At 40.8% G+C, this 14,041-nt stretch overlaps 1 protein-coding gene across 1 annotated transcript; it reads left to right on the top strand.

Annotated features, from left to right (window-relative positions):
* Positions 1-684: 684 nt before the first annotated feature.
* Positions 685-13,016, top strand: LOC134188226 (nephrocystin-3-like). Its single transcript, XM_062656422.1, has 12 exons — positions 685-803; positions 861-983; positions 1,047-1,172; positions 1,398-1,523; positions 4,200-4,322; positions 4,381-4,503; positions 4,713-4,838; positions 9,729-9,860; positions 9,921-10,043; positions 10,183-10,308; positions 11,926-11,983; positions 12,808-13,016. The coding sequence occupies exons 1-11, from the start codon at positions 716-718 to the stop codon at positions 11,964-11,966; spliced, it is 1,257 nt and encodes a 418-aa protein (XP_062512406.1). The 5' UTR covers positions 685-715; the 3' UTR covers positions 11,967-11,983; positions 12,808-13,016.
* The last annotated feature ends 1,025 nt before the right edge of the window (positions 13,017-14,041 follow it).

Genomic DNA, 14,041 nt, shown 5'->3' with positions numbered 1-14,041 from the left:
AGTGGTGTTACGTTGTTGTGAATCATTTAGCAATGCTGTTTGCTGGAGAGAGTCTAATCTGTTCGCGTAATTTTATTCGCGCCCAAGAGGCTCTAGAAAAGTGTCTGGATATTGCCAAAAATGTGCTATCTGCTGATCATGTTGTTATTGCTCAGAGTGAGTGATTTGTAAGAACATTTCAATACAACTCCCGATTTACTTGTTTTGACACACGCACTCACACACTTTACATATGCAAGCTTTATGGTTGGAATAATTGCGTTGCAAGTATTTTAATTAATTTTTTTATTTTTGTATAGTTCTTCAATTATTGGGCCTTTGTGACCTAAATTTGGGTAACGTTTGTAAAGCCGTTACATCCACAGAGCAATCTTTGTTCATTCTCGAGTCAAGCCTCGATCCTGACCATGTGTTGGTAGCGCAGAATTAGTGCACATTGAAATACAATTCATTTTGTCTTTGATTAGAATTTTAGCCATGTTGAACGTACAATTAGCTAAATGCGATCAGTTATCTGGGAGAACTACCAAAGCCATTAATCAGTGTAAACGAAGTGTTGAAATATTGAAGAAAACTCTACCCTGTACAGTTGTCAATCTTTGTACTGGTGAGTCACTTCCAATGGAATTTTGTACGAGACAAATATATATTTGCATTTTGCAATGTCATTGCCATAGCATTGAACACACTAGGGATATGTTATTGTGCTGACAAAATGCTGCAAGAGTCAGTCCCTTATTTTGAAGAATCGATTAAGGTACATCAATCGTATAGTTGTCAACTTCAAGAACTTCTAGCGGAAGGTACATGTAATGCAGCGTCAAAGTATTTTTACATATAATTATGTGTTCGATGAGCAGCTCACTACTACCTTGGTGCGGCCTCTGACAAGGCAGGCAACTGGGCGAAGTCTGAAGACTCGTTCAGAAGCAGTTTGTCTATTTCTGCAAAAATGGTAGGTGAACCTCCATACCGTGTTCCAGGTATTGTATAGTTTATCAAATGTGACATCTGATAACGTGGTTGTACAGTGCAATGTTGTGTAGCGTTGAGAGGGCTTGCATTTTGCCTATTTAAGCAAAAGCAGTTTGCTGTATGCTTGCCTATGTTTCTTGAAATTCGTGATACTTGCAGTCGAAGGCAATCTCCAATGTCACAAGTTATGGCTTTAGGTGAGAACGAGCGAAGGCTTTTACTCTATTTCCATTTTATAGCTGCAGTTGAAAACGTGTAACTGTTTTACTTTTATTGTTCTTTCAGCACACGTAACAGATTGCTATTTGATCTTTGTTATTTCTGCTTACTGCTAATTGCATGCGCAAACGCAAACATTTGAGCATGACTCTTTCACTGTTTGGCAATTTCTAAATACGTTTGCTCTACTATCTTTTTCTTAGTTTCTCTAAATATTGGAGTATGTTATTGGAAGCTGAAGCAACCAAGAAAAGCAGAAGCAGCCTTTTTAGAGTCACTTGAGATATTTAGAGCGGTAGTGCCGACAGGAAGTATAAATATGAGCACAGGTGAGATTGGTGTTATAATTTAGATTGTGGTTTTGAAGGACATGTAAACGATCAAGAACGCGTTTAGCATTCTTGACTAAATCGATGCGATTTTGCTATAAATCTGTGATGTATAAGCTGCGGTTTTCAGACAATGACCGATCCTTTTGTATGTGGGTGGGCACCAAATGTAATTTTTTATTGTATATGTAGATATCTTCTCTATATCTATAAAAGTCTCATCTTTTTGTCAGCCTGTAACGTTGTGTGTGTGTTTGTGTGTGTGTTTTTTTTGTGTGTGTGTGTGTGTGTGTGTGTGTGTGTGTTGTGTGTGTGTGTGTGTGTGTGTGTGTGTGTGTGTGTGTGTGTGTGTTTGTGTGTGTGTGTGTGTGTGTGTGTGTGTGTGTGTGTGTGTTTGTGTTGACTATATTCGACTTTTTGCAAATTGGACAAAAGGTTTGCTCACGTTTACCTGGAAAAAATTATTTAGGAGTTTGTGTTTTCTCCGGCCAATTACTGAGTTGCATAATGGAAATTGGTGCTATTAATCTTTTCCGGCGAAGTGCAGGTTAATGAGTTAATTTACAATGAACACTTAAATTCTGAAATCCTGTTTACACTGGCAACCGGATAGCGATCGATTGAATTTATTTAAAAATAGTAACCGTTACCTGGACGTACGCTACGAATGTAGTCTGAACATATAACCCCCCCCCCCTCTCACTCATTATTGTTCTCCCTCACTTTGACGTCGCTGAATCAAGGATTTCCACAAGCAAGCAATCTACAGTTACCCATCAGTCGTCAGTCACTTCTATCGAAAAAGAGGATGGGGTATTGTTTTCAAAATGCAGTGTCGACGTTGCCTAGTCTGCTCAATGATACCATTTTATCTTCTAACTTTAGGTCGTTGTACAGTAAAAATAGAAGACATAATGCTAGCGTCCGGAAAGTCACAGGCCCCTCGAAATATTTGAGGCGCGCATTGAACGTCAGTCTCCGTAACATAAATCTAGCTTCTTTACAGGTTTCACTGGTGCGGTTTCTAATTAGACGAAATGCACTATATGATACAGTACAAGACGCATTAGTGGTCCGTGCGGTTGTCAGTGGGCAGATTTAGCTTCTTTCTTGGTCAAATTTAATTTCTAGTGTACCGTTTTTATGCGAGATATCAACATCATTGGTATCAATTTTTGCAAATTTAGGTGTGTGCGCACTCAAACATTGGTCATGGTCTGCCCTTGATCATACTTTTACTTGTTATTGAGACCTATGGGTTTAGTAATACTTAATGTAAAATGTACGTGTGGTTATCTATAAATTGCACATATCTAGAACGGAGTACGTGTATTTCGGTTATTTGTTTGCTACTGTTTTTAAAACTGGTCCTTGCTAAAATAACGCTTTAATAATAACGTGAGTATGGACTTCAAATGGCGATATATTTGCAAGTCCTGACATTACAATTCCTCGAGAGTTCTATAGACATTGCTAGCTATAGTGTTCTGTTTGAGACATGTTCCTTGGTGGAATTGTTTGAATCGGTTTATGTACAAAGCTATGCCTCACTATAGAATGGAGAACCAAGTAGTAATGCTATAAGACATACTTTTTACAGCCGTTGTTCATTTTTTAATGTTTGCTGTGATTAGATACTGTACTATGAGACACAGTGAGATCACTTATGGACAGTCCCAAGTAATAGCAAACATATTCCTAGGCAATAGAATGGCGGATTACGAACGACGTGGTTCCAGTAAGCGATAGAAATGTCCACCTTCAGGTTTGAACACATCTCAAATGGCTAATAAGGAAATATTCGCATGAAACTAGGACATCGTCACAGCAGTTATTGATAACCCTAAAGTCTAGTTCACCATGTGTACCGTTCAGTTGAGCGGCAACAAGCGCCACGACGTTTATCAGAAATGGACGGCAACGGCGAATTTTGAACAAATCGCCGCGCAACAACATTCGGAGTGCTATAGGCACGTCGCAGGAGAAAGAAACTTTGCCATTTCTGCGGTAAACCACTTGCTGCCGCTGAAGTTTGATCAATCGTAGCATACCATAAAATCAGGTGGACGTGCTTATCCGGCATGTCTTTTGTTGAGGTATTGTATCGTAACAAGTACATAGTATAAATAGCTTTAGAAAGTGGCTCTGCATCAAACGTGGAAACAAAATTGACGAACAAAACTGTACTGATTCCTACCTTCTCCAAACCTAAGGCGTACCTAGTAACGTGTGTGGCGCATTTTCCGGCTGTGAAGAAGTAGCAACAAAGCCAAATTCAGGAACACAAACCGCGTTGGTATCTTTCTTTATTCGGGTAAATCTTCTGCCTCGGAAGCTAGACAAAATGACACCAGACACCCCATCCAAAATATAACCAGAGGATATACCCCGTTGTGGAAACAAGTTCTCTCGCTATAACACCGCAATCAGTGGTTCACCGCGTCGTGTAAGGGAGCAGAAAATGTTGTAAATCCAGCGCAAAATCCCAAGAAAAAGATGTTAGCGAGTTATGTCGCATATTTCCTGTGCTTGTTGTGTGCATGCGGTTTGTCGTGCGCCTGTGCTTGTGAATGTGTGTGTGTGTGTGTGTGTGTGTGTGTGTGTGTGTGTGTGTGTGTGTGTGTGGGTGTGTGTGTTTGTCTGTGGTTCTACTTATTATACACATTTCATGTGCAGCTTATAAAACCGTCGGATCGTTCTATCAGGAGACAGGCAATTTGAGAGAGGCAGAGGAGATGTATAGACAACGTGTGCTTATTCTAGAACAAACTGCACCAGGACACATCCTCAACGCTGCTGGTATAACATTTTACTGTTATTTCAATTGAACATATCATCTATTTTTTTTGATATGCAGCGCTAAACAGCCTTGCTATTTGTTTGTACAAGCAAAGCAAATTTTCTACCATGGAATCTTTGCTGTGGAAAGCACGTCATATACTAACTGAAGTCTTACCAAACTCCGAGCCTATGATAACCGGTGAATAGTAGATACAGAATAGACATCAATTCATTACACTCTATCAAAAATAATTTGTTTACTCAATATTTTAATTTTTAAGTATTTTTTTTTGTTTCCTTGTCATTTTATCGTTCTCATGTATATCTGATTTTAGAGTGAACGCATGAGCACAGTTTATGAAATTGGCATTTTAGCAGGTAATTATATGTATTTAACTGTTTATTTAGTTTGCAATTATCTTGGAGCGTGTTATGTGAAACTGAATCGCTTGAGTGAAGCGGAAGAAGCTCTATTCGAATGTCTCAGACTATGTAAAGCTATCAAACGTCCAGGAGATCCGTTTACCAGTGGAAGTAAGATATGAAATCACATTTGATTGGCCTCTTCTAGAAAGACAAAAAGGGGATTGGAAGAAATTTCCTCCATCAAATGACATGTGGCGTCTTCAGCAACTATTTCTATCCTTTTAGCCTAGGGTTGAAGGATCTATTTTATTAAAGGAATATAGATGCCCCTGGTTCGAAGTAATTTGTAGAGTTATTTCATTTCTCCGTTTCATTTTCGTCTTTCTTGGTTTTTCTCATTTTCTCTTTCTATATATTTTTAGTCTCTCTAAGTTTTTTTCTATTTCCTCCTCTAAAAGATGTTATATTCTGATTTTTTGATTTTATGTTCGTTCGTGAACAAGATTGGTTGAAGCATGTAAATGCATTTTGAAAAAATTTTGGTGCGATTATAGAACTTTGAAAAAGAATTGGCTATAGTATTGGGATTACTTCTGATCCGTGTCCCACAGTCGCGGGATCGGATCGTGTTTAATATGACATGACCCCCGTTATTGATGCTACACGCACGCGTATGATTGATGGATAAACATGCATCGTCATTGAAACGGTGCGTGTACATGCTATAAGCATAGGCATGGAAAGCCGGCCAAGCATTGTCGGACTGCAGTGCATGGTCGGACTGCAGCGCATGGTCGGACTGGACGCTACGCCCATCCTTTAGATAAGGTATACACAACATGGTCTTAGCGCAGTCCAGCATGGCCAGACGGAATATGAAATGGGTTGATGCTCAATGCTATCAACTTCTGTTCTTAGAGTATAGCCTTTCAAGTATGTAATATTTCTACTCGTAGCATTAATCTGTGCTTGGGCTTTGCGTTCCTCGGACATCAACAGTACGGTGCAATTTCTGCGTTAGTTCTACAATTTAGAACAGTTCTAAATAAGTAAAACTACAGTTGCCAATGAAAACCATGGGCGCGTTCGATTTGCAGTTTTGGCAGTTCTAAAACTGCTTGAAGTCGTGTTCGATTTAGTTCTAGTACTATTCGAAATGTTTCCGACACTTCCGTCCAAGTAGCTGGACCTGCTAGAACTGACGCCGCTATCTCTAGTCTGAAAGTCCGAGGCTACATTTAACACCAGTGCCGAAAACGCCTCTTTTCTGAAAACTTCCCCCGAGAAGAAAATAAGGGCGCACTATTTGCAGACAACAGGTATTGATATTTTAGTGCACTTTATCGCTCCGTTAGATGGAGATTGGTGTTCGTCACAAGGTCAATTGCATTCTAGAACTGCAGTCGCTCTGGTACTGTGGTCGATGGATCGGTAGTTGATGAAGCCCTGTACTGTAAGTGTTGTATGACTTGGCGGGAAATGGTCTGGCTACGCGATAATAGGCGTTGACATTGTTTCGGTTAGGAATTCTGGTTCACAAAGCAGATTTTCGTTTGATTTAGTTCTGGCTCTGTCAGTTCCAACAGTTCCAACAGACCCTCATTTTCAGCTCTAGAACTGCAAATTGAACGCGCCCTATAGTTGTAGCACGCAATTTAGCAAACGCTAGGCTTGACCGATTATTTTATGCTTGTTACGATTTAGCAAACAATTTTCAAACAGTTGGTAACGACGTTGTGAGAAAATTGGCAAAGTTTACCTCACTTTTAAAGTGCTGTCTATTTTTATTTGATCTAAGCAATATCTATAGTGCCGGTTCTGGGCCACCTTTGTAAGGCTTATAGGAAGCTAATACTTTTTGCCGGCCCCACGTCTGAATGGCTTTTAAGAAGCCAATACTTCTTGCACGAGTGGGTTAGCTTTTCCCCCATTTGTTTTCCTCTAGACCTAAAGATGTTGGCGTCTATAATCATCCATTACCTTCCAAACTTGTGATAGATGTCCTGACTGCAATCGAAAGGCTTATTGAGATCACCTCTAGTAAATTGAAAGGTCAACAGCGCAATCGAAATTTGTTATCACTTAAAGAAAAAAAAGATATTATAAAGAAAAACCAGATTAAAAATTCAAAGACCGCTTGTCGGAATATCTAGTTGAAGCCATCCAAGACACAGATAGCATAAAGTGGTGGAGCCATTGGTGCTATCATTGCTAAAATAAATTCTCTATATCATCGAACACTGTTCTAAAGTACTGAGCACTCTAGGTCTCTAGCATCTAGCACAATACAGAAAGCTATCTCTGGTAGTGGAAAGAAAGCCGGGTGTGGTGAGAAGCGTCGTCGTACGAAGCAGGGCGGGTTGGGACCATTGATAGGAATATTTTACGGTAGTCTAGCAGCTCCTCTCATAGATAAAAGTTTTGGAGCCGGATTACCGCGCAATGTTGGCGCTGTATTGAGATTGGCTGGTACCGCGGCAAAGGATCGTCTGGTGTTACAAGGACGAGGAAATATCTAACTCTAATTGCAAGCCGTTGATCAATATACAGATCGACAGGACATTGAGAAATTACAGTGTAGCCAACGACAGATTAACCTATAGCAGAGATACTATGCCAGCTAATCCTAAAAGCGACGAAGGTCTCGTCATCAATCTGGAAGATTACTTTTTGATGGTGTGCTATCCATTGGGAGGCCATCTACAACGGGGAAAGAGGCATAGAATATTTTGATAGGTTTAGTATGCGACCTTCAAGAATGATCTATCACTATATGCAAGAGACGGATAAAGGTATCGTTTATAACTCCCGTATGCTACAGGATATCAATAACGATATCAAGAACAGGAACAAAAGGATAGCCATAACCTCGTATGTCCGGTATGTGGAGCTAAGAAATCCAGATTTATATCTACGAGTTAAGCCAAAGGGTTTTTTGGGTTTGATAAAAGTCTGTTCGGTTTAGGCATTGTCAACGCTGGCGCTTGCCTGAGGTTATCAGGCACTGTTGGTGGAGGTTGTAGAAAAGTAAAGAAGGATAAAAAAGGTTAAAAGAGTAGTGCGGACAGATCAACTCGCCGAAGATCTCTTCGACATTTTCCGACGAGACGCGTCAGGGTGGGAGGTGTGGATAATGCGTGGTCTGCAGATTTGGCCGACATGCAGTCTCTTTCAAAATACAACTACGGAGTCACGTTTCTTCTCAATGTCATTGACGTGTCTTTAGCAAGTTTGTGTGCTCAATTTCTGTTTGCGATAGAACGGGGAAAGTTATCGTGGAAGCATTGGATACGATAGACGAGAGGCCTACGAACTAGTGGTTAAATCATGGTGGTGAGTTTTACAATAGAACCATGGATCGCTGGTTAAAAAGAAAAAATATTTACAGGTATTCGACTTACAATAAAGTAAACCGGTGGTTTTAGAAAGATTTAATCGGTCCTTGAAAACAAGGATATGGAAGTATTTCTCGGCCAACAACACCTACAGATATATCGACGGTTTGAATACCCTGTTGAAACAATACAATACCTCCTATCATAGATCTATACGAATGACACCCACCAAAGGCAGAAAAAAACTCCTCGTGTGGAATCATCTTTATGGTAATGAAGTATTCGTAAAAACTTTAAGATTGAGAATCAGTGATCGTGTTCGTATTTTCATAAGAAGACGGTCTTTGAAATTGGATACACATCCAATTGGACCGAAGAAGTCTTCGAGATCGTCAAAACACAAAACAGCAATCCGGTAACCTACAATATCAAAGACTGGAACGAAGAGAATATAGAGCGCTCCTTCTACGAGACAGAATTAAAAAGACTTCCCAAACATGTTTCGTATCGGTAAGGTGATACGGAGAAAGTTTCGACGAGCGTTGGTCAGTTGGTGGGCAACTTCAACATTCTTCGATAAGATCTTCGATAGTGATCCATAGTTTCCCGTAAATAATTAGCCTTTTGGACGGTGGGTGCACATTGTCGGGTTTGCTCTGTAATACCCATTTACGGGAATATCTTGGATAGAATATAATCTCATTTGATGACTTTTCTTTAGTAGAGACTATACCATGTTTTCTCTATCTGTCGAATTCTTATTGCGACCGTGCTCTTCTCATCCTCGGTGAGATCGAAGCGTTCCAATCGGTTCCTGATGTGGTATTTGAGATTCTTTTTGGATATTTTGGCGTAGTGACTGTTTGGTCCTGCTCTCGGGCGGTCTACGTCGTAGATGCTACCACATTCTAAGCATAGGTATTCCCATTTGTACGCCTTTTAAATTTCGCCTAAACACTCACATTTTTAGGAATGTGCTCGATCCATTATAATCTCTTCGGAAGATGGAGGGCGCAATACCAGCACTCGCCGTCGTAGTGGAACGGTAGTCCAACAGCAAAGACATTGGATAACCTCTCGAGATTCGCGGCAAGTACCGAGGCCAGACCAATCGTCTGCTTGCATCCTTCTCATAAGGTCTTCTCTGATGAGTGGGGGGGGGGGGCAATATTTGTACATAACTGTTTATATAGCAATGGAGACACTCAAATACCTCTTGAACTTGTGCAACGAAGTGATGTCAGTGCGGTGGCTCTCGACTGTCCATTGCGCGTTATGAATCAACTCAACAAGGACCTCACTTACCTCTTACAATTACACGACTAGGAAAATATGGGTGACACGGCACTCGACTATGCATTGCTCGATGTGACATCGACCATGTTTAAGTACTTCTTAGAATTACACCAGCATGATATAGTCGGTGATGAGGCACTCGGCCACGCATTGCGTGTTTTGAGACCTCCCGGGAAAGATAGGTTTAGGGACGAAGCGTCGCATAAATTGCGAATAAGCAGGAGATTATTTTGTACCTCTGTACAAAATTAGTTACGTAGAAGGATATGACCGTTTTATGTTGTTTTACCGGATGATTAATATTTCCACGATACTGCTTTTCCACTGATTGTCACGATACTTTCAGCGTAAGCAAAAGGGGCAGTAATATATACTGTATACTTTCAATGTCATTCTGTATGTTATAAGCGTTTTCTTTTATGTACAGCTGTCAGGACTCTTGTACATCTCGGATCGTTGTACGAAGAAAAGGGCGATTTTAGGAAAGCGATGGAGCTTTACGAGCACAGTTTGAATACTTTGCAACAAATGCCACTCATTTACGATGACACTACGGATGGTATATAAATATTATACAATTGAATTTATGTCGCATTTCAATTGCTTAAATGTGATATAGTATTGACCAAGGCAGTACTCTGCTTATTTAATCAACAAAAATTGGTTGAAATGTTACCTTTCCTGTTGACATTACGTGAACTACATGCACAGCAAGCGCCAGTATCAGTGGCAATGGTGGAGAGTGAGTATAATAATAGTAGTATATACAATAGACGTTTAGTCAGCTGTAGTCTTTTCGCATTGTACATGAGCGTCACGTATTTACGAAAGCATCCGTGGAGCGACATTACTTATATCTCTGTATGTGCATATTTGTGTAGCTTGTAATCTTATTGGAGAGATTTATATGATCCTGCAGTACTGGAAAGAAGCCGAAGAAGCATTCTCACAGTCTCTTGAGATATCTCAATATGTCTTCCCTCATGGCCATGCTGATATCAACATAAGTAAGAATAGCTTTGCATTCCATTCGCTTCTTTCCAAATGAGAATATTACTGTTTTTGTGAATTTATGTTTAATGAACTCCTGACTTTCTTTGACAGTCATTTATTATTCCTTTTATTTTTAATCGCTCGGATAATACAGAAAATGGGTGCAAATAGTCATAGTTAAAGCGAGCTTGCTTTGAAGCATAAGACGGCGCAAATGGTGATTGATTTGAGATATTGCAGGGTGTGTAAAGTTCTCACCAATATCAATAATCTCTCAGATGAAAGCTGTCACTTCAAGACAAAATCATTTGCAACCGTTTACTGCAGACGTTTACAGTATCGAAATAGAAAGCATTGAAATTACCAGTGTGGGCGTGTTTAGTACCCGAATGTAGTATGAGCGTGACTCTGATTGCTGGTTAGCAAGAAACACCGATACCTGTGCACTTTTCAAGCTAACAATTGAGACATATGTTGTCAATTTGTCATTTATTGACTAAAGCAAACTGGAACCACAAACTTATCACGCAAATATCGACTGTGTGAATACCACTATGGAGCCTCAAAGGAAGACCTTTCTTAGGTTAGTTTATGGGTCATGTTTCCCTTTTTTGGTGCGTTAGGAGCACTTGGTAAGTTTAAAATTAAAGTAGTTACTTCCAAACAAGGACAGAGAGTAAGACTTTGTGCCACATACGGGGAATTGTCTGAACAACTCGTGGCCTATTCTCTGCTTCTGTGGCTGGCTGGACCGTGACCTTCCTGTAGGAAGATACTAGGCCTTGAATCTTTCTTTCAACACGTTCATTATTTGGTGAGAGTTCCCCTGTAAGCGGTGCAGCTTCTTAAGTAGAGCAAACCCATATTTTTAGAATTATGGCAGAGAGAGAGAGAGAGATGATCTAATATATCAAGCTCAAATTGTGTGTGTGTGTGTGTGTGTTCGCGTTTGGCGGCCACGTCTTTGTCCGTTTGCAACAGAAATCGGCACGCACACTCGGCACACGAAGTAGAAGATTTCCATAAAAATTAAGTACAGGGTCCCTTTACGAGGGGTCGACCCTGCATAAAAATTCTCAACGAAGCACACGCTACAACCTCCAGTTCAATCGAACACACGTCCATACCAGTCCCGTGTAGAATGTAAGTATCGTTGTCCTTCGCAACGCTTCGAGCGATGGAATATCTCTTGCCGATTGAAGTTACTGTTATATCGCTTGCAGTTCTCTCCAAATTCTGATTGCATTTGGACCGAATACAACCTACAGGGTTTGTTGACTAAGCGCTTCACGGGGAGTGTGTCGATTTCTACCAAAAGAAGCGAGAAGAGAAAGATTCGAATTCATTCAGCACATCCGGTACTTCGCAACATAGGTTGCACGTGACGTGTCAACACGATCAGACTGCGTCTCTTCCGTCAGAACAATACAGTATCTTGCCAGCACGAAGGACGGGCCAAGTATCCTAGATATTAATAAAGCTATAATATGATGATATTAATGTCAAACACTTAATATATCAAATCTCCGTGTTACTACTACGTTTAACTACGTCACAAATTTATCAAATTTTTCATTCATGTTGAAGTTATAATTTAGTACCAAATACGTAATAACTTCGATTTTCTGCAGTTGAACGACGTTTACATGACGTCCGGCAACGACTATATTGACACTGCTGCTGCATCAGGTATAACAAGGGTGCACTGTAACAAGGGTATTTGTTAGCGAAATGTAATCTCTCTCTTCCTTCTCCCTCGTCCTTCCTTTCTCCCTCCCTGTCTCGCTTTCTATCCTTTCCCTTCCTTCTCTCTCCCAGTCTCAGTCCCTCCCTCTTCTGTGTGTCTCCTTTTGCCGACCTCTTCCCCTCTCTCCTTTTCCTCTTTTCCTACTTCCTCCGTTCTACTCTCTGTCGCTCCTTCTCTGTATCCCCACTCCTCCTGTTATCTCTTTCTACCCTTTTCGCTCACTCGCACATGTATCCCTCTTTCTCCCCCAGCTCCCTTTTCCCTCTCTCTCTCTCTCTCTCTCTCTCTCTCTCTCTCTCTCCCTCTCTCTCTCTCTGTCTTCCCTATTTCTCTCCTCCCTCTATTCTTCCCTCTCCTTTTCCCCTCCCTCCGCACTCTCTTTCCGCCCACTTTCTTTCTCTCTTCCTGTCTACTGTCACTTGGCCTTCATGCTCCCTTCTTATCTTTTCCCACACTATCTCTTTCCCTCCGTCTCTACTCTCTCTTTCGCTATCTCTTCACTCTCCATATTTCTTCTTCGTTCCTCTCTCCCCTCTCTTTTCACCAGATCATTCTCTTCCGCCATATTTCCAGTTTCACCTGTTCTAACACACACACACACACACACACACACACACACACACACACACACACACACACACACACACACACACACACACACACACACACACAGCGATACACATTGACATTATAGCTACTACACTGCAAATACTTGAACTGAATATCTGTATCCTTGAGGCAAGTATAACACGGCTTTGTTTATTAGATGAATTTGACTTTCTGCAGCTGAACGGACGGTACACTAGTAAGTGTAATCCATTAAATATTACTGTTGAATGGGCGGCGGTATCAATGTCAGTTTAGGGATGTATTTGGTTATGGATGGTAGTTGGTTACTGAATTATGTTATTTGGAGCTGTAGCAACCGATTTGTTTTAGTCAATTGCAAATATATGTAGAAGTGTATTACCTGCAAGGAACTGAGTACGCCAGATACTTCTAGGTGCGAAAGAAATATATCATTCATTCATTTATTCATTTCTCCTAATATATAAATGTTTCCGTGAACAACAAACGCAAACGGTACCACACCATTGCTGCCTTACGTTTTACGACCTTTCGAAAAGGTCTGTTGCATGCTGTTGTTAGGCGATGGGTTAATCACTTGACTTGAGATGGCAATTCAAAAGGCATCTCTTAACAATACAAGAAATAGATTAATGGTCTCTCTTGATATCATGTTCTTTACATCTGTTTCAGATTGCATGGCAATGCGTCTGTCTTTAGTGGCTCCAGCGTCTTGTTCTCTACACCAGTCATTGTATGTGTTTATCTCAATGCTACATGGTGTTGGACTTATACGCTCGTTTGCAGTTCCAAACAATTTCTATACAGTATGCTTGTATCCAGCACCATATTGTCTACCGATCTTACGTAGTTGGGTTAGAGGTCATCAATTGTTTGATACAGACTCTGTATGTTGGCCAAGTGGAGTGAGCTGTGTCCAAAGCAACCGAAAGTTGTAATAAAACTTTATTCCTATTGCTATAAATACTATATGCGCAATGCTGCAGTACCAGCCCTACTCACTATGTAGATATAAATATACATTTCAAACAAGCAAGCACACACTTAATCACACGCACACTGACACACACAGACACACGCCCACGCACACAGACACACGCACACGCACGGAGGCACACCCACACACAGACACACGAACATAGACACACGCACACGCATCCACACACACACACACACACACACAGTGATAAACACACACACACACACACACACACACACACACACACACACACACACACACACACACACACACACACACACACACACACACACACACACACACACACATATATATATATATAAACACGCACATGCACACACACACACACACACACAGTGACACACACGCACGCACACACACACACACACACACACACACACACACACACACACACACACACACACACACACAC

Source organism: Corticium candelabrum, chromosome 12 (genome assembly GCF_963422355.1).
Source record: "Corticium candelabrum chromosome 12, ooCorCand1.1, whole genome shotgun sequence".
Lineage (NCBI taxonomy): Eukaryota > Metazoa > Porifera > Homoscleromorpha > Homosclerophorida > Plakinidae > Corticium > Corticium candelabrum.
This window is presented reverse-complemented; position numbering and strand designations above follow the sequence as displayed.

What these genes read in the sequence shown, in the direction of transcription:
- LOC134188226 (XM_062656422.1), top strand. Translation starts at nt 716, where the DNA reads ATGCTGCAAGAGTCAGTCCCTTATTTTGAAGAATCGATTAAGGTACAT. An exon ending in CTCCGAGCCTATGATAACCG is followed by an intron (nt 4,504 to 4,712) that starts GTGAATAGTAGA and finishes CTGTTTATTTAG; the next exon opens with TTTGCAATTATCTTGGAGCG. An exon ending in ATCAGTGGCAATGGTGGAGA is followed by an intron (nt 10,044 to 10,182) that starts GTGAGTATAATA and finishes ATATTTGTGTAG; the next exon opens with CTTGTAATCTTATTGGAGAG.